This window comes from Apostichopus japonicus, chromosome 9 (assembly GCF_037975245.1).
Source record: "Apostichopus japonicus isolate 1M-3 chromosome 9, ASM3797524v1, whole genome shotgun sequence".
Taxonomy (NCBI): domain Eukaryota; kingdom Metazoa; phylum Echinodermata; class Holothuroidea; order Aspidochirotida; family Stichopodidae; genus Apostichopus; species Apostichopus japonicus.
In genome coordinates this window covers 16,450,182-16,477,363 of record NC_092569.1, presented here as the reverse complement: position 1 = coordinate 16,477,363, position 27,182 = coordinate 16,450,182, and the positions used below count along the sequence as shown (strand labels likewise).

The following is a 27,182-nucleotide window of genomic DNA, read 5'->3' as shown; positions in this document are numbered from 1 at the left end:
TGACTGAGACTGATTTAACTAGAATATTTGGTTTTAGTAGGCTCAATAACGTTGTTGCATCGTATGAAGTAATAAAGGCCTATCTTTGGAAACATTGAAAAAAATTGGAGAAGGCGGTCAAGAATCCATTACAATTTTTGAACAATATAGAAAGCGAATATCGCACTTGATGATAAAATGTTGTCTAGATCAGTGCGTTGAAGTTTATCAATTTCTCAAACACAACATTGATTAATATGATGCATTCCATAAAGATTTAATTGTAATCAATTGTATCGGTGGTATAATTTTATGAGGGAGTTTTAATAAGTATTATATATTATTATTGACAAATACATCATACGTGCCATAGGAGCAGAATGGCGCAACTTACTTAGCAAACCGAACATTGAAGAATTGAGAATTGCAAAAACGACTAATTTAACTAGGATAATTAATTTGTACGTACATGAAAGTCATTTCGTAATATTTTCATCTATCCTAAATATCTTACTAAACGAAAACTAATTCAAGTAAGCACTGCTTTAGTCGTATTTCCGTTAATACACAGACATGACCATTAATATGAGATGTATTTATGAAAATTGTGATCGTCTAGAACGAGTCATATTACTTTCTCACTTCCTGTCGTGAAAATTTAAGCGCCACATATTATTGTTTGATCTAGGTTATACAGTATAAGAGCGGGAAACAGGGTACGAATGGCGTTGCGTGTGTAATTTGTTTATTCATACATTCTGTCATCCATGGTTGCCAAAAAGTAAACACAACGACAACACAGTATCAAAAAGAAACATATTTTGTTTGTATTAGAATATGTCACGGCTAACGAAAGTTTTATCAACGTTATAAACTGAATAGTTATACCGTGTTGGAATAGAGTGTTGGAATAGTGTCTCTTGATTTCCCGTAATGTTTCCTACAAAAGAGCTAATATCTGAGAAAAACAGAGAGATCTGAGTATGAATAATACAGAAACATTGTCACAGGAGTGAGGTCAAAGTAAATGCCTCTCTATCAGTGAAATGATTAAGATGACCTAATGGTGACATAGTTGATGATACCTGATTTCACTTCATTGGACCTTAACCAAAGATTTGCAGCAAATTAAAAATGCCTTGGAACTAAATTGATTTCGGCGGTAAGTACCCTTTACAAACGAGTCTTTCATGCCTATCGGAATGTCCTTGTAGTGACTTTGTTGAATTTGTATTTCAATTTTTATATCACCATTTTAGAATGTTGGACGGGAAAATTCTGGGAGGAACAAAAGAAGCACTGGAGGTAAGAAAAATGAATCCTTCTCTTCATTTTTTTTATAAACTATTTCAAAGGAACTTTTACATAACTCTTATACACAAAAAAAAAATACACGTTCTAAAGAAGGACTTTACAAGTATGCATGTTATTTTTTTTCACTTTTTTCACTCATATATATGATTCATTTAACTTAATGAGTCATTAATATCATTGATTTTGATAGACAATTATTGTGATTTCTGTTTTTTTTTACATACATTTGTTTAATATGATGTTATACTTCCGTTTCTTGATGTGGTAATTAAATATGCACTATACCTACTACCTTATATCATCATCGGCGTGTTAGTATTTATTTAATGCTTTCTTCTTATAAAGATGTATTGTGGATTATTTAATTTGGTTACAAAAATACTATTAAACGAAAATTTAACCGCTTTTAAAGATGGCTGGAAACAACTTATAGTTAAAAACTGAGAGCCTTTTAATGTTTTTCGCGGTGGTCTAAAGGAGACCAACATTTGTCGATTAATCTTAAACAAATATAGCTACTAGAATTTATCGGGATTTTTAAAATTAGTTTACTTCATTTATAATTTCGGTTTGAATATAACTTAATTTTCATTTTTAATTTGGGCTTCATGCCTTTAGGAAACTATTATGATAGATTTACCCATCGGGGAATAAATACATATATAGTATTCATGTCACTGAAGAAAAAAATTCATCTATTCAATTTTGTAAACAAAAATGCTATCATCAGAAACAGTATTACAGAAACGAAATTAATCAGTCATATTAATGATCGTAATTAAAAATAGTGTTGGCTTCTGCTTTTGTGGTCTAATGCATTTATACTTATGTTTCTTGATTTGGTAATTATATATGAATTAAGACCTACTACCGATAGTCATAATTTCTTATTCACTGAATGGCGTACTCTGGATTTTGTAATTTGGTTAAATAAAAAATATCGAAAAATCGAAAAGCAACACGCTTTTATCACTGACTGTAAAGTACACCAAATATTTTTTTTTTTTTTTAAGGTTTGTCGCGGTGAAAGGAGGCAAACATTAATCTTTCTAAATTAAACAGACATAGTTACCAGAACTGATCAGGACTTGCTCGTTATTCTGTAACCTCATTAATTATTATGCTGTTTTTTGGTTGTTTCTTTTTACGATTTTACAATGTGTACTTCTATGGTGTTCTTTCGAGCAGAAAAATGTAGAGAAGATTTACGTTTATATAATGACAAACATTTTTTTCAAACCGTAATTTTCACATTAATCGAGGGTTAGGTAAACGGGACATCGAGTTTGGTAGTTTATTTAAAAAGTTTTCTTTCATTTCTACAGACTCTTCCTACTTTTTCTACCAAGAGCCAGAATATCCTCGAGATTGTAAAGAAGTTTACGACCAATGTGAAGATAGTTCCTCTGAATCTGGAGTTTATCTAATTAAGCCAGATGGAGCCAATGAACCTTTTCAAGTTTACTGTAATAACTCAATTGACGGAGGAGGCTGGACGGTAAGAACATAACATAATATTAGCCTTAATTCATTTCTACTTAGCGTGCCTGCTGCAGTATTTTGATATTTTATACTTTATTGGTTCAGTAAAAAGCGATTCCTTGATACAGATTATGTGTGTTACAGGTGCTGATTCGTTCGACAAGGCATGCATTCTTTATTCGTATCTTTTAGTTTGATATAATTCTCAGGAAAACGTTACTTAGTTTCAAATTTACCGTCTTAGATTTGTATTTCTTATAACGCTTAACATAACTTCACGAGTAACCTTTAATAATCCTAAGTATGATTATTTTCTCTTGTAGCGAGACAGTTTTTCGAAACCTCAAAATGTTTCTATAGCCATATTATTGTTCGCAATATGGGCATAAATGATATGATACCAATGTATGCCAATAGAAAAAGAAGAATCTAAATGGTGCACAGGTATACCGTATCTGTTCAACGTAAGACGAACCATTATACACTAACCACACTGATACATCAAACCCATCGAACGGTCATCGTAAAAATGGTTCATTATGTTCAAACCGAATATGTCATGTTTTTGTTTTGAAACTAAACCAGGTCTTCCAACGCCGGGTCGACGGTTCCGTAGAGTTTTACAGAGACTGGGATGATTACCGAGATGGTTTTGGTTTCCTGAATAAGGAATTTTGGCTTGGCAACGATAAAATATCACTCTTAACTAACCAAAAGGATTACATGCTTCGCATTGATTTAAACAACGTGAACGGAGATCCCTATTTTGCGAAGTACGACCTGTTTAGGATCAGTGATGAAGAGACTAAATATCGTTTAGTTGGCCTTGGAGAATACGATAGCTCTAGCACAACAGGTACGTATATATAATATGTCATGTGGTTGCTCTTTGCATTTCCCTGCTGTTCTGAGGTATAACTCTCAGTTGGAAGTGAAACGTCAGCGCTATATGATATATGAATAATGCAGTGTTTCTATTAATACGATTAATATAGATCAATACGAAATTTAAAGGTAATAAACAATTGGCATATTGGGAAAATGTGCCATTTGTGACATTTGGCAACGTGCAACCCACATGTATTATTACTACTATTATTACTGAATGCGTTCCAACAATAAAGGTAGTAAGCTCTGCATAGACAGCTGACAATATATATATATTTATTTGAAAAGTCGCTCTAAGATATGATTATAAACATAGAATATTCTTCGTCAAATTCATTTCCCGTGTAATCTGAGTGTCCACCAGGAAGTAGAGGTATAGGGAAGTGGAATGTTATTCCAAAGTATGAATCTCCTATTTCCTACCCTGCTCTCATATAGTCATAGCAATAAAACCCTTTAGGAAAGCACAAAAAAACAACACAAAACAAAACAAAACAAACTAAAAAAAAATGGAATAAAACAGAAACCGAAAACCGAAAACCTATATATATATATATATATATATATATATATATGTATATATGAAACTACCAATGACAACTGAAACACACGGTTTGTCATTAATTTTCCAGTAATTGTAAAAGTTATCCATATATTAATAGCTGAAATTGTAAGGAACTTGGTATAATAAATAAATTTGATGAAAACAAGTGTGATGTCATAGTTTTACTTTACACTAAACAAAAACATATACAAAACTATTGCTTGATTTTTCACCCTATCGTATATAACCTACACTGTTAAAAATATCGGTAATTTTACAGGCATATTTTTACAGAAATGTTGTGTTTTCTCTATTTGACATAAATTGTCTGTTACTTGATGATATAACTGTAATTTGAAGAACGTAAACTGTAATATTACATATAAAAAATGTTTATATTCGGAAACATTAGTTTTTGTTTTTCTACCTTTATATCCTGCTTTTATAAGATTTTTTTACAGAAAAGGACTGTAAAACAACAGTTATGTAAAATTGCATCATGTTAAAAAAAAATCGGTAATTTTACAGGCATATTTTTACAGAAATGTTGTGTTTTCTCTATTTGACATAAATTGTCTGTTACTTGATGATATAACTGTAATTTGAAGAACGTAAACTGTAATATTACATATCAAAAATGTTTCAATTAGGAAACATTAGTTTTTGTTTTTCTACCTTTATATCCTGCTGTTATATGATTTTTTTTTTACAGAAAGGGACTGTAAAACAATATAGTTATGTAAAATTACATGTCAATTTACATATTCTGTTGATATTAACAGAACACAAATGTATTTGTAATTCTTCAACATAATTTCCTGTTTTTAAATATTACGTTCTGTTATTTTACGACTTTTTCACAAAGTGTTTGTAAAATAACAATTCCGTAAAAAAATATGTTAAGTTATATTCCCATTTACAAAATGATCGCAGTTTGACAGATAGTTTGTATTTTGACCAAAGGAAACTCTTTTATTTATTTTATAGACATTCTTTAACATATTAGTTGTGCTTTAGGCTTGTAAGAAATTGCGTACTGCGACTGCTTGCAACTGAGTCAAATTACAAATGTTTGCTACATCTGCACATCGACTCAGTCGAGTTGCGTCAGTGCCGAGCTGCTATAGTTGCTTCATGTGTTCCGGTGCGCCTTGGAGCACATAAAGGTTTGACCGTGCTGCACACATTTGCCGTCGTTCGCCGATAGTTGCACATTCTGGTTTGCAGTACAGCGCAGTACAACGCAGACATGTAGCACCATTGTCTGCGTTGTACCCCCGACTTGATTTTAGATGGTTGGTGTTCTTAAATTTTGCGCCTTAGGCCTATAGCGCCTCTTTTTTCTTTTTTTTTAGAAATGCGCACCTCAGTATCACCTGCATTTCCTACGTTCTCATATTCTATCCTGTTTTCCCCGATTTTGTATTTTTTTCAAGCATGTATATGTCTCAAGTTTTAATCAGGGGCGGATCCAGGGGGAGGCGCCCTCCCCCCCCCTATTGGCCGTCATGACCCCAAGAAATGAGCACAAAAATGAAAAATCCTGCAAAAGATAGGCTTGAAAATTGGTCACATTAAACATATAGCACCATTTGGCATCTCAGCCCTTCTGCAGAGGCAAAAATTTCCCAAAGGGGAGGGGGCCACCCCATCCCCTTAGACTCCCCCCAGGACGGCGATCAGTCATGCTTTGCGCCCACCCTATTGACAATTTCTGGATATGCCCCTGTTTTAATTAGGTACCTGCAACTGAGTACGAAAAGCGGAGGCATACTTTATTTGTAATCTCAGGCTATTCGTAAACTTTGCTCCGGGCCTCCCCGCTTTTACGCTTTCTCCCAGACTGGGTGACCACTGTTTTTACATTAGACTACTTATTTCACAATTTTTTGGCCAAGGCTCCCGACGTTTTTCCATTTTTCTCTCCAACTAGGGGCCACTCCTCTTCGGACGGGGGGAGGCGGGGTCTCCGGGGTGCCCATCGATGGCCGGAACCCCCGTCGCTGACGTCGCCCCTGATAATAACTACGACTACGCCACTGATACCTTAAAAATATACCTTAAAATATCAGTGGGACTGTCCACCCGTAACGCAAAATGCTTCGCAGCTCCGAATAGCAGCGCACTTTTTTAGGGGAAGTAATTTTTTGTCCCGCGGGCATTGAAGGAAGGGCCAAACGTGGCATCGAAAACTTTAATATCTAATTCCAGTTGCATGTCTGAGTTAACAAATGGCGTTCATTTGTTGGCGCGCGCGGGAAAAGGGTCGGGCATGAGAGCCAACCACAGCGAACTCTAAATAGAAGTTACCGTTGACTATTTGTTTATTTCATACAAGAGTACAAGACAAGCAATGTATGCAGAAGTTGACAGAGTTTGGCTCCTCAAAAAAATTATAAGTAAAATCTTAGAGTATTTTATGTGTCTTCTTTTTCATTTCATTTTAAAAGAAAACCCAGAAATTAGAAGAAAATAAAAAAGGAGAATAAATTACTTTACCAAAACTGTACAGTTTGATTAGTCGTTATTTAACTATCATGTGAAACGCAAACAAGTTTTTAGATTAGGCTGATATTTTATTCAAATAAAGATAGGAAAAACTTTTTGTTTTCAGAATATTACAAACAAATCCGCAGAGTGAAAGTTTAAAATTCGAGTCAAGGCAATGTATTTTTAGAATAATCTGGGACTGGTAAAACTCTTGCCGATAAAAATTAGGATTGTTGAGCCAAACATATATATTTAAATATTACATTAACCGATGTGCAGAATTTGATTGGCCCTAGCACTTATCCTTTATGGGGTAATAAAACGTAACGAATCCGGCGCGAACCGGTATAAATTGTGTGCCGCGTGCTCGCCCCGCCTGCAGTATACTGTAGTAATACTGTGCATGTATGTGTGGACGGTACTTGGGGGTCCTGGGAAAAAAAATTACGCGGCCGGAACAGTTGCAGTACAGTATCTTCATCGCTAGGTTCGGTTGCTGAAGCGGAACTGTTATCGGGCTGTTTTGAGACTACTACTTCTAAAAATCTACTATCACCAGTAATTAAGGCGACGAATTATTTTCTGCATCTTTGGTAATTCGACTAAACAATTCCTGATGACCTTAAACCACTATTTTTTAAGTTTGTAGCCTATGTGTCATGTATGCCACATGTTGTCGCAGTCAGTACACTATTGTAATATAACAAGTTAGGCTAAGCCGACTCTAACCTAACCTACTGAGTGACTGAAGTGTGTGTAGGCTAGGTTACGCGTAATTTACCTGGGCCGGGCCTCTAGGCTCAAGTCTAGGCCGAAGCGAACGTTTAGCGTTAAGTAATTGCAGTTGCCTGCTCCTAACAGTAACAAGTAACAAGCTCATTGACTATCGTTAGGCCTACTATGAGTTACGTCCTCATGAATATGCCTAGCTGTAATCTACAGTATGCATTAGCCTAGGCCTACAGTCACAAAGACACAGGAAACGTCAGGCCATATGAATATCCTGACACTACTTGCCTTTTCATGGGGAATAATGTTTATTGGTTTATGTACTATATGCAAAACCTCAACTAATAGTGTCGCTAACTACATAGGCCACCTACGAAGCCACCGAAACTTGGCAAATGTTCAATTTCCATGTTGCTTCCAAAATTGCCAGTATACTTTTAGGACTTTCACTTCATTGAAAGTTCACATCACTCGAAAACATCATAGGTCTAGGGTGCCTAGGGGTAACTTAAGTTATGGTGAATCTTCTAGAGCTTCTACTCTGGGCTTAAGCCAGTTTTGCACATTAAACCAATCGCTCAAGTGTGCACTGCCCTTTTGCCAAAAAGAATGCCCCAATTTGCAGTCATTCTTCTGGCATCTTAAAAAACATATCGATGATGGAAAAATTATAAACTGCCCATTTAGCCAGTGCAAAAGAAAATTTACCAAAAAGACGACATTTGCTGTTCATTTGTCTCGTTACCATAGAAAGTGGGGTGTGAAAAGCATCAACAATGTTTACAAAACGCATTTAACAAATGGTGCCCCATCTTTGAGCAGTCCCATTGATGACCACTCTATGTCCCCTAGCCCCACCCATAGCCCATGTTTGGAAGAAGTTGACTGTCACATAGATCTAGATAAATCAAATGATGAAGCTCCACAGGAAAACACTTCTAAAACTGACTTTTTGAAAAGTTTTGCATTATTCTTGCTTAAGCTGCAGGGACAAAAATTGGTTCCAGAGTCAACAATACAGACTATTGTGGAAGAGCTGCAAAGTATTCATGATATTTGCAAGGCCTCTCTTGAATTGAAACTTACAAGTAAATTGAAGGAGGCACAAGTAAGTGAAGATTTCATAGAGCAATTGGTTGCTTATATAAATTCCGAAGATGAGTGGCTTGCCATTGATAGCGTGAAAGGTGAACTACGCACCAAACATACAAGAAGAGTATTCTACAAGTCATTGAACTTTGTGTGCCCAGTATCTATTGCCCTTGGCAGCGGCATATCAGGTAAAATACATCATTGCCACTATGTTCCTCTTTTGGACACCATTAAGCTCCTCCTTGAAAATGAGTCAACGCCGTTAAAATCTGAGGCAAATTGTACAAATCCCTCTGCACTAAATGACATCACTGATGGGCAAGTTTTCAGGGAAAACAAACTGTTTAAAAGTGATAGCAATGTAGTCCCTGTTATGTTGTTTCAAGATGCCTTCGAAGTAGTGAACCCTCTAGGCTCTGCGAAAAAAAAACACAAAATATTGGCCGTGTATTATTCACTTGGCAATATCCCTCCCGAGTATCGATCATCAATTGAGTCATTGCAGCTTGCACTTCTTTGCAAAGAAAGTGATCTAAAGCAGTTTGGTCAAGAAAAGGTATTCAAAAGACTCATAGAAGATTTAAAATCATTAGAGGAAAGTGGTATACAGTTGAAAGATGGTCGCAGATTTAAAGGGTCCCTGGCTTGTATCATGGGTGACAACTTAGGGTCACACACCATTGGTGGGTTTGTTGAGAGTTTCACTGCACAACATTTTTGTAGGTTTTGCTTGCTGACAAGGCAGGAATTTCTCTCTGGTGCTCCTTATGCTAACGGTAAATGTAGAACTCCTGATGAGTATAATAGGTGTGTGGAACAACTCCGGCAATCTAATGAAAGTATTTATCAAGGGATCAAGTTTGACTCGCATTTCAATGCTCTCACATATTACCATGTGTGTTCTCCTGGACTACCACCTTGCTTGGGGCATGATCTTTTCGAAGGTGTGGTAGATTACGACTTGGCGCTCTTCATAAATTACTGGGTGAAGGAAAAACAGTGGTTTACTTACCTAAACTTGAATAGGAAGTTGGAGCAGTTTAAGTTTATTGGTCCTGACATCAATAATAAACCTGCAAAAATCAACCAAAATGCTACCAGGCTTGGTGGACAAGCAGTGGAGAATTGGTGCTTGATGAAGTTGTTTCCAATTTTATTTGGTCAGGAGGTTTGTGACCCAAGTGACATTGTTTGGAAGCTGTTTTTACTGTTACGAGAAATTGTTCAGTATGTCTGTGCTCCCCAGATCACGTTCAATGAAATAGGTTACCTCAGAGTATTGATAGAAGAGTATCTCGATGGGAGGAAAAGTGTCTTTCCTTGTGTAAATCTCAGGCCCAAACATCACTTTCTCAGTCACTATCCTGAATTGATAGTCAAGCTCGGACCATTGATAAGACTGTGGACTCTTCGTTTTGAAAGCAAGCACTCATATTTCAAAAGATGTAGCCGAAATTGCCATAATTTCCTCAACATAACACATACTCTGTCAGAGAGACACCAAATGCTGCAAGCATATAACAGTGCTGGGAATCTGTTTCAATCAAGGTTCTCTCTTGAAAAAGGAACGTGTTTGAATCCTGAGATTTTCAGTCTTGAGATCAGGGCTGCCTTGCTAGAAGCAAATGTAAATACTGATTTGGCCATTTGTAGTCAAAGAATGCACGTTAGTGGTACCGAGTACAGTGCAGGGTTATTTGTAGCTTGTGAGGACATGAAGTTTGGTTGCATACTTCTGACCATTTTGGTCTGTGACGAAGCATACCTTTTAGTAAAGCTCCACTCTGCCACCATACTTCAAGGTTTAGGAGTATATATGCTGCATCCCTCCAATAATGTAGTGTGTGTGAATATATCAAAGCTTTCGGACTATTATCCATTGACTGCATATCTAGTTCGAGGAAGACTTCTGCTCCCTCTAAAACATAACTGTTTTCACTTTTGATTTCTTACTCTGTGTAAATAATGGTGAGTAAATTTTGTTTTGGTTCAAAGAGATGCAAGGCACACCTTCAGTTGCTTGTGTATACAGCCTGCAACCATTCGTGTATATTGAATATTTTGTGACAGTGGTATAGCCTGACAGTATAGGGGTGGCATGTCCCTTCTAAATTATATAGCACTTAAAAGCAGCACTTAAAAGGGGAGGGGGGCATTTTATATGCATACATTTCACAGGCAAAAAAAAAACAAAGACACATGAATACTGTAATTGTTAATTGCATGACACACTCCTAGTACCCCTGGCATGCTCAAGAAAATGTAAGTCCTTGATTGTCTCAGCACTTGGTTGCAAAGCTGACTCTGGGATTTTGATTTTAAGGTATATATTGACAAAGCCAGCCTAAAGCAATAAGCCAGTTCACAGTTACAAGGGTGTATGTCCAGAGTGCAAATAGGCCAAGAGTACAAACAAGCCGACCGCTCATAGCGTTACTGTTACAGTTCTTACTCAAACCGTCATTACTCTTTAAACACACTTGATAATAATAAATAAAAAGTTGAAAATCAGTAATTTCTTTCCCAAAGAGGAGAACGCTATTTTTTCTAACATTCGTCCCTTGTTAGACACGCTAGAAATATTCATCGCAATCCCATATTAAGACATGCCAATCTGAACTTGTAGGCCTAGAACCCTTCACTGCACGTGTCTGATAGTACCAGGGGTCAGGGCAGTAAACCGGTGATAAACCTACACGTTTGGACAACCGGTTTAAAGTGCAATTAGAAGCATGTTTTTAACTAGTGTTCTCCAAACGGCCATTCTTTTTAATCCTGCCTTTATTTTGCCCATAATGTGCCTTGAGGGCGAAGTACAATCTTGGCCTGAGCGTTCCAGCTTGAACCATTGAATAATTGGATTGTGTCCATCTCAGAACTTGTTATGAGGCAGTATTCCCCATGACCCATGGCTGCATTGGCCTTGTTAGCTTGTGCCCCATGCCCGCTTTGATGCAACTTGACAAATGGCATGTGTGAATAGTGCGTGAAGATAAAGTAGTAGACGGACGGTATACAACATCATGGTAATGTTTGCTAAATGACGATAATATAAGCATAGCACTGCAATATTCTCAAGCGTACTTAGCTGCTGTCATTGAGCGATAACCTACCAACGATTGCCAGTTTAAAATCTGTGTAACTATATGCGTTAAACAGTTCACCGTATGTCAAGGCAGTGCCTAGTACTACCACCTCGGTTTCAGTTTAATATTACATGAGAAACACCATTACTGTGGACAAAAATCTGACTGATGTGGAGTACCGGCAACACAACACGATGCAGATCACTGGCTCTAGACTTTAATCACTCCATTTTCAATGACAAACTTGGCAATATTTTTTCCCTTGCAATTTTGTCTAGACCCTTAAAATATTTTTGGGACCCTCAGAAGGGTTGTGACCTCTAGTTTGCTGACCACAGGTTTAAACCACTGGTGTGCAGTAGGCCTACCTGGAAACCTTGCATTATCTGTGGTATAGGAGGTACAGCACACAATTGACTAACTGACAAACATTAGTCTGAATGCTATAATTTTGTGTCATAATCACATCCATAGTATAGGCCTACAATGTATACACCATTACCACACAGTTTTATAGTTTCACAACTTAGTGTCATTGTGAAGACATGCAGAGATGATAATGCAAACTGTGCATCCTGCACTTACTACCAGCAAGCTAAAACTTTCAGGCAATGAATCACAAAGCCCGCGTCTTTATTGTTAAGTGTTGCGTTTTGCCGTAGTCCTTCACTCTTAGACAAAAGCATGAGAAACTATTTTTGTAAATTTCATTATTAGTTAGCAACTAGGCCTACATCCACTAGACAAGCCAAGCACTAGTGCTAAGGTATTTTTTTTTTTTTTTTTAAACAAAAGTATAATTTTTGCATGCTAATAAATATTGTGTATTAGGCATGAAAAATTAGGTCGTTAGTGCTTGAGTATGATACAGATCAAGCATACGCTGCAGTCTGCAGCCTGCAGTGGAGTAGTAGCCTGCTTTAATGTGTGGCATGCATACACATGCACTCATTTGCTTGAGTGTTTTAATTTGGTTTTACTATACAGGTCAGGTAAAGCATAGTAAGTGAAAAATGGATGCATATGATTCATCCGATACTGTAAGACTTAGTCCCATTCAGTCTGCTATCAGTGATGCACTGCCATCCTTGCCACTGGCACTTGCAAATGGAGTCCTGGATCAACTTGTGGATGTTGGAGTTGAATCTGTGGGTGATCTGAGATTTGTTACGGAGGACGACCTCTCTATGCTGAAGCCTATTCAGCGCAGAAGACTCATAGATGCGTGGTCAACTGCAGGTAAAGGTAAATATACTTTATTTAAGTAATACTGGAGCCTGGTTCTCAATTAAGAAGCCAGCTCATGCTTACATTATAATAATATGATAATGATATATTGTCAAAGGTCACTATGGTACACTGGCAATATCACATGGACACAAAATGTACCGCATGAGCAGCGATTTGGTTAAAATATTGGGGGGGGGGGGGGGAATGGGGGCTAAATAGGCTGTGATCTTGCCTGTTCCTGGTAACTCCTTATTTCTGAGCGTGCGATTTAGTTGGGTAAATGTCAGTGTTGTTCATAGTGACCCAGCAACTCTTACACTAGTCAGGGCTGTGAAATCTCTGATTTTACGCGGAATTCCGATTTTTTAACTTCGACCGAACTTACCACTTTTGCAGACTTTTTTCAAAACCTCTCTTACACCCCTGCACTAGTAGAGGTAGTGTGATGGTGATTTATGAATAAGTTGCTGCACAGGTCTACGAGTCCTGGTTTTGGTTTTCACCGTCCCCGGCTGTTCCAGGCTCCAGTGTAGTTCTAAATTTTGCTCATGACATGATTCATCCACTGCGAGGCTGCTGTGGGTTTCACTGTAAGTCTAACAGTTAGCTGAAATTCGGTTTTGTTTAAAAAAATGGGAAAATTGTGAAAAGTTGATATTTTGCCTAATTTAAGCTTGTAAACACGATAACGTCGACCCTACGTGGATGGATGAAGCTTATAATTGGTATGTGTTTTCCCATGATGAGTACATGATAGCTATTGTTTTGGGGTTGGGTCAGAGGTCAGTTTAAAACCCTTGTAAACATTAATAAGTCCAGAATGATTGTTCCTATCAAGTTGAAATTTGGTGTGTAGCAGTGGGAGGTGTAATTTTATTCTACACTCATGTAGCCTCTCCTTTCATTCAAGTTGTCACAAAAGAGGTTTTAAGATTAAAAGGAAAAATGTTTTACCTGTGCAATTTAATGGAATGGTCCTATAAGAAGGGGTGAAGCCTATTGTTGTAGTACCATAAAATTGCCCATGCAATATAATTGAACAGTCCTACATTAAGGAGTGGGGCTTATTGCTACTAATTGATAATTATATACAGTACCTCAATACCTTCAATACTGTGCAGTTTTTAATTTTATATAAAAAAAATACTATTAGCAATGAACTTGTTTTCTCCTGGTTGAATTCATTAAATTAGAAGACTTATAAAATGAATTTCAACCAGCACATACATATGTATACAGTGTGTACAGTACATACACTGTACTGGGTGTATATGTACGGAGTGCCATGAGTGCCAGAAGACTATGTTTAAACCTAACACTAATATACACACTGTACATATACAATTGGTTGAAATAGTAGACTTTACTATAAAATGAATTTCAACCAGTACATACATGTATGTACAGTGTGTACAGTACATACACTGTAGTGGGTGTATATGTACAGTGTGTATATTAGTGTTAGGTTTAAACATAGTTTTCTGGCACACATGGCACTCCGTACATATACACCCAGTACAATAAGGGAAAGTCGGATTGAGGCCAAACTTGGACTATAGATCCGCCATATGGATAAGGTGCATGTCGAAATGCGCAATGTTTTGGCAATATTTAAGCTTCTCCTTCGACTTCGTCGCCATACGGAAAGTTAAAAATGGAAGCTGGCCTAGGGGATTAATCGTATGAACATGAAAGTTCGTGATGGCTTCGTGGAATTGCAGGTAGGCCTAGGCTATTGAATCTGCTGTGACTTTGTACATTATTTTCCACATGGTCATAATAGAATTGGACATGTACCAGTTCTGCAAAATGTCAATCAAAGACAGTTTTACCCAATCGTAACTCTGATTTGTTGTGCATACGTGCATGTCATAGTAGACTCCCAGGTGCAGCTGGATTGTGCGACAATAAACTGAGCATGCAAACATTGCACATGTGCTACGATCGAGATCTATGTGAACACTTATTGCAGTCCCTCGTACTAAGTTAGACCTAGACAGGGGCTAGGCCTATAGAAATCTATGCGGGATTATCCCGCAGAAGATTCTGGCTGTAGATGTGCAAATGACACAATTTTGAGCCTTAATTAGTGCGAATGCTGTCATGTGACACTTGCATCTTCGGGCATATTCTTGGCAGCCAGGGAAAATACAGTTTTTGGGGTAAAATACAACTTTTTGTCTCTCAAGTACAGTTTTAGCACTTGAAAAGTTGGCAGGTCTGGTAAACCCATTTAATCATTTCAGCAAATAAAAGTAATTGCGTGACCATGCCGGTTATTTTTCATGACCGCAGACAGCCCAACTCTCCAAAGGAGACATGTTTTCCTTAACTTTTGTTATTCTGGGCCTTGTTCCTCAGTTTTCAAAATTAGTTAATCACATCAATCACATAGCAATAATGAGTACAGGTCAGAGACCATAACCCATCCATATTCTCTGTAAAATTCTGCAAATGTCACCCATGTTAGATTTGGCAGAAATACAGCTAGGCTTACTGTATGTACTTGGACATTATGAAAGCCACACTGTGTCTGCAGTGGTCATTGTTCAATGAAGGCAAATCCTCTGTAAACAATTGCTTGAAAGCATTTAATTGAAAATTTATCTAAACTAGCCCAGTGCAGGGGTGCACTACATAACCTTTTTGACCACTTGGCTGTAATAATAAAGATAGAACAGGGAGGGACAGGATCATAGGTGTACGGGACCCCTGGGGGATGGGGGGGGCCGGAATTTGTTTTGCCCCAAAACTTGCCTTATCCACACTAGTCTACTGTGCAGGTGGCATGCAAAGTAAAAATTCACTCAACAGAAAATCGGCCTGGCAGTTTGCACTTATAAATTGCCAATCCATGCCAAATCTTTTGCCTAAAATGTTCTGATTTTTAGCTCAAACCAGCTATGCTGGTTGAGCTATTGTGATGGGACTGTCACTCTATCTATCCAGTGTAAATTTTTGCTTTTTCTGCTGCCAAATGTTTGTTCTTTGACAGATGTTAACCAAACTTGGAGACAATGTTCATTTACTGATGGTGCATCTTTTACCTTCTGAAGGTCAAGGTTAAAGGTCATTTAAGGTGCATAATGAGCTATTTTGTAAACAAATTGGAAAAACTGCAAAATGCTACTTCTCCTTCAAAGAACAATAGATTTTCTTGAAATTGGGTTATAATGTTCTTTAGGTGGTGCTTCCTATAAATTCTACACATATTTTTGATAGATGTTCATATATAATGTCAGTAGCAATGAAACAGTAAAATCAGAGAAAAAAGTTCTATAGGCCCTCACTGGCTTAGTCTTCGATGGATGTTGACCCAACTTAGACATAATGTTCATTGACTGCTTTATCACCTTTGACCATCTGAAAGTCAAGGTCAAAGGTCACCAGAGGCTAAAGTCTGAAAACCTTGTACACAAAAGTCTGCAATGCTGTTTGAGCAGGATCAAAGTTGCACAAAGCATATCTATGGCAGTCAATGAATTACTAAGCTGTTTGGCTTTCTGGATTAAATAAAAAACACCTAACTCTGCAGGCTCTTAACATTCTTGGGACAGTCAAACTTACGCGCTGACCTAATGTTCTACAGTATTAATAACTATTTTGTGTATGGTTATTCTCATTCCAAGATACTGCTCCAGAGAATGTGCTGAGTGAGGGAGAGGAAACCGTTGACCTGGATACCTCAACACTGTCCACAGAATCGACACCAGACATACACACTCAACCTTCCAGAGACCAGTGCGCAGGAAACTGGGCTGATACGTTCGAAGTCCATTGGAGCAAGATGTCTAAAAACTTAAACAATTGCTTAAAGAAAAAGAAGAGACCAGCCCCCAGAGAAAGAAGGGAAATGATCAGAGTAATCTGTGATGACATTTTCAAACTTGATGAAAGCCCAGGACGGAAAAACTTGGTCACTGTTGCAAAAAAGGTTGTGAGTGCGTACCCTGCGAGTTTCAGGGACGACATTGGAGGTGAAGTTATTGGTGATGGCACGGCTTCTATCTTGAAGCAACTCGAAAACAGAGTAAACAATTTAAAAAGAGATGAAAGCTACCTCCCGGTTCCATCTGTTTCATCTTCAATGACTAGTACTTCCGATGAAGAAGTGACCGAACCGAAGACAAAACGCATCAAGAAGAGGGACTCGTATGGTTGCATAAACTGGCAACCGGGAGGGTTCCCTGAGGGAGAGACTGAGGCCACTCAGAAAGAGAAGATTCTTGCATTGAAGGAAATGTATGCAGCTGGCGAGAAAGACTGGGATGAAGACCTAATCACATCGCACATGCAAAGTGTGTATTTCTCAATCCGCACTTTGATTAATTCAAAGAGTGTCACTATTGAAGGTCTGTTGGAGGAATACCCCTTTCTGTCAGAAAAATTGGGTATGTTTTTGCACTTCAAGGAGCTTGTTGGAATCGATCTTCTGCCAACGCTGGAGCATTCCTTGGAGACCAAAGGGCGCCGCATCCTGCGGTACTTTCGTAAGTGTCCCACAAAGAGCATCACCATGAAAGACACTCTGAAGAACATTGAGACTATGAAGCTGGAAGCTCAGGACAATTCTGCAGAGCTGCCTGGCTTGATTTGCCTCCTGGCAAGCTACTTTGGAGAAGATGCTAGTTCTTTTTTGCATCTTTCACAGGTTGGTATGGAGAGGCATATCTGTATTCAAACTATAGGGCCTACTGGGTGTGGTTTGTTGGCATGCAGTACATTCTGTACTAAAGTACTTTTGTGGTTAGTGCAACATAAAAGGGTCAAAAGATAACATTAATCCTGCAATACAGCAAGTAATGGAACTGGAGGCTGGCCAATTGGCACGGCCTGTCATCATACCATGGATTGGTACTGCTTTTGGTGGATAACACCTGTGTACTGTATGTATGTTGCATAAATGAAGAAATTAGAAAAACGTTTATGAAAATAATTCAATAAGTAGTCCGTTTAGGCTGGGGTTAAATCAGCCTCAAAAATTCAGTAAAAACCCAGAAATTGCTTCATTAAGAATCAAATTGAATCATCTAATTCTATAGATGCAGGGTTCCCAGCCTTACCTGGAAAACCTGGAAAAGTCATGGAATTTAAATAAGATGCTTTAAATCCTGGAAAAGTCATGGAATTTGAGGCAAAATGCTTCAAAACCTGGAAAAATCATGGAATTTGATTAGCCAAAGAGACAACGTTTCATTTTATATCCAAACACGGAAGAATTGAGTGGCTATGGTGGCTTTTTAGTGTGGTTGTGTTACACGAACTAAAGCATCTCAGCACTAAAAAGCCAAAAGGGAGTAGCGCCCCTTGCCTCCAGAGCTGTTTCTCCTATTACAGTACATGATAATGTGGCCTAAGCTAACATTATTGTGTAAAAGGAGAAGTACTAAGTGTACCCCCAAATAAGAATTCCAAAAACAGCACTAAAATGATTGTCCTGCAAATTGTTTTGTATATTTTTGACTAAGTTCTTTAAGTCGGATGCAAGGATTCAACCACAATTTGCTGACAGGCTTCATTTGAAGGCTAGGGCTCACTCTGAAAACCCCAGACTGAATGGAACTTCATATGCATAACAAGTTTAGAGAATTAAAAATGTATGAATAAAATGATATGCCAAAAAAAGAAAGCCACTCTGAATTATGCAATGTCAACTTAGCAGATTCATGACACATATTGTTTTGTCAAATCTACAAGGTAAACCTGATCAAGTTGGTAAACCTTAGTTAGGGCAAGTAAATGGTAGAATATCTTAGGAAGATCTCACACTTGGTTAGCTTTCCATGGATCAAAGAATGCCAATATTGAAAGTTACAACATTGATTGTGAAAATGACCATACACATGTGTTGCTTAGTGTCTTCCTGTTGTTAGTCAATACAAGTCCTCTCCTTTTAGTCGCCTCTTATGCCATGCAGAGAAAAATACATGGCCCTTCTATACCTTAGAGGGATCCATCCTCTCTGAGCTATGAGGATGTTCCATTCTTGGCTGCTATTTATGCCTGGAAAACCACAACTACACAAACTGCACTGCACAGTATGTATTTATATCGTTACAAAATTACAAATCACATTTACTTACCCATTAATAAGGAGATATCTCTTTTTCAGGAGACCAACACAGTTGAAGAGGTGGCAGATGAAATTGGATCGCCATCACCCTGCATCGTTGTTTTTGGTAAGTGAGCATTTTTAAGCAAATCACCGGAATAATGATCAGGTCTGAGTGTGGTTTACCTTTGAAAAAATGTATCTTAATGTTCCTTTTCATGTTTTCAGAGTCAGATATATGCCAACTGACTACAAATTTGCCGACTGTCTCATGCCAAAGGCTCCAAACAGTTACTATAAAACTACAACTCTATTGTCCTCGTTAGAGGCCACGGAATAATACAGTGAATATTTGGCCCAAAGATCCATTCTCAAAATTCGGCGCTTGAGAACCCACTTGTTTTATTGGGAAAATCATGTGGACATCTTTTTTTTTTGGTAGGTCCTACACTGCTGGCAGGAAGGCATTTCGGGATTGTTGTAGACAAGGTCCCAGTCAACAACCACAAGATCAATGATTTTGCCATTTCCCTGGGGATGCTCTTTGCTAGTTTCTATGCATTCAACATAGAATATCCTGCAAAGGGTGCAGTGACCATGGAGTTCATTCAACGGTGAGTATTGCAACTGATTGTCAGGTGGAGAGTGGTAGCACTTGTTTTTCAGCTTTCTTCTATCTTAGCATTCAGCACCAAAGACATCAGACCTTCTTAGAATGTGGTTTGTGCACATAATGGACCCCCTTGCCCCATGCTGGTTGAGCTAATCTGTCAACAATTGCCTTTTTGGCCCCAGATGGTTATTCCTTGATGGATGTTGACCAAACTTGGACACAATGTTCATTGACCCTTGGACATCTTTGATCTTGTGAAAGTCAAGGTCAAAGGTCATTAAAGGGGCACAATAGGTCATTGTGTGAAAAATTACATAATGCATCTCCTACAAAGAGCATTCGGTTTCTTTGAGACTGTCATAATGTACATTGGGTGGTGCTCCTTTTAGCTTGTCCGTAAATTTTTAATGCAACGTCATATAATGCCGTTTGAGTTAAAACAGTAAAATTTGGTGAAAAGAAGTATAGGCCCCCAAACGGTCATATTTTGATGGATGTTGACCAAACTTGGCCACTGTTCATTGACCCCTGGGACATCTTTGACCTTGTGAAGGTCAAAGGTCATTAAAGGGGCACAATAGGCTCCAAAATGCATCTTCTCCTACAAATAGCATTTGATTTTCTTGAAACTTTGTCATAATGTCCCTTAGGTGGTGCTCCTTTCAGCTTGTTCGTTGATTTTGAATGGAACATCATATAATGCTGTTAAATTGAAATCGCAAATCAGCTGCTGGAAATAACTTTGGTGCACAGCCTACCCCCCCCCCCCCTCCAACTCTTGCAAAAGTCATCAGTCATTTGATTACATTGTAATGCATGCTTTCCTGTTCATCCCACAGGTGCTTTGTTGGACTTAATCCGAACACCTCTGCTAAAAGTAAGCTGAAGTCTGCAGTGCATCCGAAGGTGGTCACTCTGTTGGGGCAGATGAAAGACTTCGAAAGCGAGTGGGACCTGTAGGACAGGTTGACGTGTTGGTCCTTAGTACGGTTGTACAGTTTTTCTGCAAAAGCTACTTAAGTAGGCGGTGGAATAGTAGTACGTATGTGACAAAATTATTAACGACATGACAGAGGTTCTGTGCCAGTTGCAGAATGACAAACTTGATTGAACTGCTGTTTACTCGATGTGTCTCAAAGAGATTTCACTTAGAACATTTAGGTAACTAATCTAAGTCTGTTTCATTGCCTTACTTTTTTGTTACTGTACCGGACACTCAATAGGTCTGTCTGGTTAGGTGTTATGTTTTTTTACATGTCTCATATGATCATTGTTGATAACTTGCCATCGAATAAAAATTTGTAAGCCATCGGCAAAACCATTTTCTGTACAAATTGTATGGCAATGTGACCCTTTCTTTCTTTGAAGAAAAGTTTATAGTGTTCATAGGTGGCAATATGATTCTTACTGTATTGGGTGAAATGGATGTCTGTGATTGCCTGTCATTGGGTTTCCTATCTTTTGTGCCATAGGTGCCAAAGTTTGTTCCCTGCAACCATCTCTCAGTAGTAGATTCCTTTTCCAATAGTTTGATCTAGAACATCTGTCTTCACCTTGAGGCTGGAGTTTACTCCGCATGGGGCATTGTAAATTTGTCTATCTGGAGAAATCCCTGTTTGGATCACAACAAAGACTCTAAGAATGGGGGCTGCTACCATTAATATTGGTCAGTTTGTACATGTTGCTTAGCATAAATAATGGGCATCATTTGCTAAACCAGACTGTTACAAATTTATATAGGCATAAAACCATGTCTAAATGCTAACTCTGGCCTGTTGCTTACTAACCATCCATCCTATTTTAAAGGGCTGTGGTGTTTTTTTCTGAGATGAACATAAAATAGCCTAGAATCGTTTTACACATGTATGTAAAGCAATGAATTGATTCACTCAAACAATGTGCAGTAGCAAGCGATCATATCAATGGCTTGAAGCACTTTAAATTGTGTCAGAGAGACTTGTGCTTTGCAATGGTGGCATGGTGCCCTATTTCCCCTCTTCAACCTCCCAAAAGAAATCATGGTAGTTCCTATTACCTCATTTCTGTGCTGGTTTTGGTGCTGCTCATATTTATGTTATGAAAAATGTTTCCTGGAAGTTAACAGCAGGTGTCTAAGGTCTTGTGTGACTGCACCTGCAGCCTTGGGTAGACCCCCCCACCCCCAGTTTCCTCTGAAGAAACTGGAATCTGGGTTATAAACTGGTTGCTGTCAGGGAAATCCTAATACGACATTGAGAAAACGACTTTGAAGCAATGCCAATTTTCTTTCTATGGATTTTCTTTGAGTCAGGTGATGTTCACATTTTTTAAAGGAGATTTACTGACCTGATAAATTTAAAAGTTTTCAGTTATTTGTTTATGCCAGATACTTAATAAAGAAGTTCAGTAAACTGGGTGGTATTTTAAAAACTTTAGCTTTTGATGTTAATTTTTTATTTGTTATGTGACAGTTTAATCTTTGAAAAGGTCTTTAAAAGCTCCATTACACTTCTTAAATGCAATTTGTTGTTCAAATTGCAATATTTTTCATAGAAAGCCTAAAATTTTACTCAGCTTTGTCGCCGATATCTCTTTGGAATTGAGATAGATAGTTCAAACAGTAGTTTGGCTATTTCAACAAGTTGTTATGGTCATAACTCTCGTTCTCTTCTACGGAAGAAGTTGGACACTACTAGTGCATGGTAATGGATGATTAAATATTAGCAGCAGTGTCTGATGTCCACTGTTCATGTTTTTGATTCCTTGATTTCAGTTTGAGGTATCTATAAAGTCCATGATGGATGGAAGAAGGTTGTACAACAGAGATTAAAGTTCGGAAACCTTGCTAACATGATAAGTCTAGAATGATCTGTCTGATCAAGCGTAAATTATTAAGCATGTAGCTTTTTTTATGGGAAGAAGAGAAACCTATTGTTTCTGGGGTAATTTTTTGACCAAAAATGGGGTTTTATTTATTTTTTTTAAACAACCAAATTTTAGCTTCTACCATGCTAACTTTTCCAGGTCTGGACAGATGAGGACATACTTGGTATGTAATTTTCCTGTGATGAGCACTTCACCCCTGTTGTTTTGGGGTTAGGTTAAACGTTATCTAGTCAACAGTCATGAAAACTTGTAAACGGAAGTCCAGAATGCTTGGTACAATCAAGTTAAAATTGATTGTATAGCTTGCTTATGGAAGAATATGCACATTAATGTTGTTGGTGTGGACTGACATTTTCAGTTAAAAGGGAAAATAGTGACATACTTCTTCATGAGTAGAACATGAACATGAATGTCAAAGGTCATCTGAGGTCAACAAAGATAAATGTAGTCAAGGAATCACTAAGCCTTTAGCTCCCTGGTTTAACTAATTGTTGTTAACAGATCTATGAGCTCCCATTTAATCATCCCTGTAACATGTAAGCCATGAAACTATGAACAGCTCATGTGACTGGAGTAAGAAGCAAAAAGTACAAAATGATCATTTTTTCATTTTTTCACATTTGCGTCGTTTTGAGTGTTAGAGGAATAAAACTTGAACTGTCATGTATATTTTTGTTTTTGTTCTCTCTTTGTAAGGTTACAGAAGTTTACAGTAACCATACTCAAAATATTTGCACCTGACGGTTAAAAGCTAAAATGGTTTTTTAAATTTACTGTGAGAATCTGTGAAATAAATACACCTGGCACGATGGAAACAATCTTTAAAATATTGACACGTGGTAATACCTGTAGAAAGGTTGAAGTGTCTTTTAAATTTACAGTGTAAAATCTTTAATATATTTAAAATCTTTAAGCTACAGCTGTAGTAGTAAAAAAGCTGAAATGGTTTGTAACTTTACAGAAACAGTCATGAAAATAATGACACCTGTCAATAAAATACTGAATTGTCTTGTAAATTTACAGTGACAAGTCTTCAGTATATGTCAAATTATGGCACCTGACAGTAAAGAGCTGTAATGGTATGTAAATTTACTGTGAAAATCTTTAAAATGAAAACACCTTGCAGTAACAAAGCTGAATTGTCATGTAAATTTACAGTGACAAATCTTCAATATACTTTTAAAAGACTTGCACCTGACAGTAAAAAAGCTGAAATGGTTTGTAAATTTACTGTGAAAATCTTTAAAAGGAAAGTAACTGACAGTAAAAAAGCTGAAATGGTTTATAAATTTACAGAAACATTCTTGAAAATAATAACATCTGGTAATAAAAAAGATGAAGCATCTTGTAAATTTACAGTGAAAAATCTTTAAAATAATAACACCTGACCGTAAACAAATAAAAGTGGTTTGTAAATTAACATTCACAATCTTTAATTTATGCATGAGATCCTGTAGAATAACACCAACGAAATGTTTTGAAATACAGAGTAAAGTTATTTTACATTTCAAATCCGCAATTCTATGTAAATTATTAGTAAAAAAAACAGTAGGTACCTGTTGAATATCACTACCTGACAGTAAATAAACGTAAAAAGTGTGTAAATTAACGTTAACAATTTACAGAATTACTGTAATTTTACAACTCCAAACAGTTTGTGCAAAAAACAGAAAGGGCTGTAAAATTATTTTACAGTAACTTTCTGTAATTTGAAAAACAAAATGGATTGTAAAATAAACAGTCTTGAAATGTAAAATTATTAAAACAGATGTTCTGTTAAATTACAGGATTTGTTTGGAAACTGCGTTACCAAAAAAAAAAAGTAATTTAACAGAATTTTTTTTAACAGTGTACCTTGGGGGTATGCAAAGTCAATACAAATTGATCAAAAAATGGGGATTTACTGAAAGTCAGACATTATTGACAGCTGTGATATCACATCTGATTACCACAAGTACTGTTTGAAGCACAACGAATTAACTATCAACAAGAGGGATTTTAGAAGGATTCTTTCACACTATATTGTATAGCTTGTTCATTATCTCCAACAAGGTATCCAAAAAAGTCCTAATGATGCATCCAGTATTTAAGTCAAACGTGTAAACAAATAATAAAATGAAGATCCCTGTCAACTTGATCTCGTATTTGTGTTTTCCTTTCGCAGCAAACGATAGGATGGCGAATCACAGAAACCAGACATTTACGACGTTAGACCGCGACAATGATCGTCACTCTAGTTATAACTTGGCCCAGCATTGTCACGGAGCGTGGTGGTACGGTACTTATTGTTATTATTATTATTCTAACCTGAACGGACTGTACACATCTGGAAGTACTAATTACAAGAGCATATTCTGGTATAATCTTCCAGGGAGTGGTTACAACATAAAATACGCTGAAATGAAGATACGTCCAGTGTAATACATCGACCGTTCTCAGCAACTAGAATGATCATCGAACATTGTGTCATCGTCATATAGCCTAACTTGTGAAATATCCGACTATTAACTTAACAACTCCTAATGATTTTTATAACATCGAATGATGATTATTAAAGGAAGATGAATACAAACATTTCCAGACTCGTCCATCTTGAAGTTTTTTTCATTGTGAAACCATTGTGGCTTGCATCGAGCGTTTTTTTTTTATGCAAATTATATTGTTTTCATTACTAAAATGAGATCGACATTAATCGAGGATAACGCCCAATATATAAGCTACAGAAAAAACCGTTATCCACAATGACTCCAGTTTACAGGTTTTGCCTCGAAGCAATCTTCCACTCCTCCACCCCTATCTACCGTTCAAGAACAATAATATTTTAACTACCGCAGCCCTGCACGACTTCACTTATTGGCCCCATCCCCAACCCCTTCGACCCAGCCACTACGACCCAGTACAATAAAAAAAGTGTGAGGCCCGTCCTGTAACCATGCACAAAGTTCGAGTTACTTGTTTTGGAGTCAGCGATAGAATGTTACGATATATCTAATTACCGTGAAGTGCACAATTACTCACAAGCAATACAGTTCCGTACATGCCAGGAATATTTGCTTACTTTCTCATGTAGTCCTATATATGAAACGAATTATCATCAAAAATCAATCGACTAGATATGGCAGTGCAACATTTTTTCCTTTACTCGCCAATTGTCAACGTAATCCTCAACGTATACACGAAAATATCTTTTAAAGTAAGACATTGTTCTCTCACCGTGTGAACTTATTAACATATTCCATTCTAAAGTATTAAATTCGTCCCGATACATAATAGTGGTATCATGATCACAGGTACGAAGACAAGAGGATGTTGTTATGTTTGAATTGAAACAACATATAAATTTGAAGTAGAAAGCATAATGCTTTTATGACTTGTTGAACTCAAAATATGTACCATGAGTTGCAAACATCTCATTCACCAACTTATATCACTAAAGAGGACGAATACATATTTAAATATACTTTCTTGTCTTTAAAACAACGTGTAAGATCCTTCGACGAGCACCGACTCTTGAATTTGCTCAGTAAACATAACAAAAAGCTTAGAAAAATGTCATTTTTACCTCATTAATACAAAAAACAGCAAATTCACAATTTTAGCGCTGTCGTGAATGTCATTTACAGAGATTCAAATGAGTATCGATGATTCTTTCGTTTTTCTTAATTACATTTGCATCGCCATGAGGTTTTCATTGTTTGTGAAGAGCGCCCTCTACTAAATCATGGCTTCAGGTGTCCCACCACAATAATCGTTCCATTGATCTTTCAAGAACAGCCAAACTCTAGATAGAAGATTTCAACTGGCATATCCTACCCACCACACGATAGCTGATAACTTTGTCTGTCATGGCACGTGCAAATTTCCATATCATGACCGTTTAGAGGAGCAAGTGTAGCAAACTAAAGCCAACCCTTCCATCTGCTCCGTCGGAGTAATATCCACATTTAACCAAAGAATTTCTAAAATGGTTTATATCACCTTCAATCCTCTCTGTTTTAAATTATTCTCTTTTCATATAAGGGCATACAGAAATATGATGGTAACTGATATTATGCTAAAACAAGCTTTACATTTGGTCATATTTGTGGTTTTTTTTGCTGGTATGGTACCTGCAAAGGAATAGTATTGACTGCATTAAGCCTCAGGTGTTTCAATAGGGCTCTCCAACCACGCCTAAAATTAACAGCGAGGGTTGTCATATCGGTCTAACTAGTTCCGCGAAAATTGACAAGTTGCAGTGACTGACTGCGGATCATAACAGTGCCGTGGGTTGATTATTAGTAGTACTAACGATTTCGTTCGTATTTATTGAAATTTAGATTCGGAAAAGAATATTTGAAACTGCATTTGAGAGATGAAAAAGTGAAGGAACTACAACTTTACAACTTATTATAGGATCTCGGGCCTTCAACCTTGGATTCTTCAGATTTTGTATGTAAAAAATTACTTGAGGAACCACCCTGTACTGATCATACTAGGCGTTCACCATCTAAATCTAGTATTCTAAGCCTGAGCGGTTGCGGAGTGAAAAGCAAAATCGATTGTAATATTCTACCAGATAATATCAAGAAATTTGACATATTTTGTTTTAATGTTTGTAAACTAACACTGAGGAGATTGATCCTACTAACTTTCCGGGCTTTTCGATTGTTCCTGCTACGAAGCCCGCGAACAATTCCGATACGGCTGAATTTTCGGGATTGCATTGTTAATTGAATCCTCTTTGTCCGGCAATTACCAGGTACTCTCAGATATCTCGTTTAGATACAACATTGTTGACAGCGATTGACTATAGTGTCGTTGGTTACCAAGTGAGTA

General features: G+C 37.3%; 2 protein-coding genes across 3 annotated transcripts in view; both read left to right on the top strand.

Moving 5' to 3' along the window:
- LOC139972992 (fibrinogen-like protein A) overlaps positions 1–24,939 on the top strand; it is a 93,682-nt gene extending 68,743 nt beyond the window's left edge. Inside the window, exons 2-5 of one of the 2 annotated variants that reach the window (XM_071979335.1) lie at positions 1,239–1,284; positions 2,619–2,791; positions 3,361–3,631; positions 24,529–24,939. In XM_071979335.1, coding sequence (XP_071835436.1) covers positions 1,239–1,284; positions 2,619–2,791; positions 3,361–3,631; positions 24,529–24,785 — 747 coding nt within the window. In that variant the 3' untranslated portion in view covers positions 24,786–24,939. The remainder of the gene's footprint in view (positions 1–1,238; positions 1,285–2,618; positions 2,792–3,360; positions 3,632–24,528) is intronic. The other variant, XR_011795108.1, reaches the window with a different exon arrangement.
- Positions 14,234–23,031, top strand: LOC139973602 (uncharacterized). The gene is made up of 5 exons (XM_071980404.1): positions 14,234–14,555; positions 16,464–17,485; positions 18,947–19,013; positions 19,329–19,500; positions 20,339–23,031. The coding sequence occupies exons 2-5, from the start codon at positions 16,622–16,624 to the stop codon at positions 20,457–20,459; spliced, it is 1,224 nt and encodes a 407-aa protein (XP_071836505.1). The 5' UTR covers positions 14,234–14,555; positions 16,464–16,621; the 3' UTR covers positions 20,460–23,031.
- Positions 24,940–27,182: the final 2,243 nt, after the last annotated feature.

Excerpts from the sequence above, each read along its gene's own strand:
- LOC139973602 (XM_071980404.1), top strand. The coding sequence starts at position 16,622 with ATGTCTAAAAACTTAAACAATTGCTTAAAGAAAAAGAAGAGACCAGCC. Across the intron at positions 19,014-19,328 it reads ACCCTGCATCGTTGTTTTTG|GTCCTACACTGCTGGCAGGA; the intron begins GTAAGTGAGCAT and ends TTTTTTTGGTAG. Across the intron at positions 19,501-20,338 it reads ACCATGGAGTTCATTCAACG|GTGCTTTGTTGGACTTAATC; the intron begins GTGAGTATTGCA and ends TTCATCCCACAG.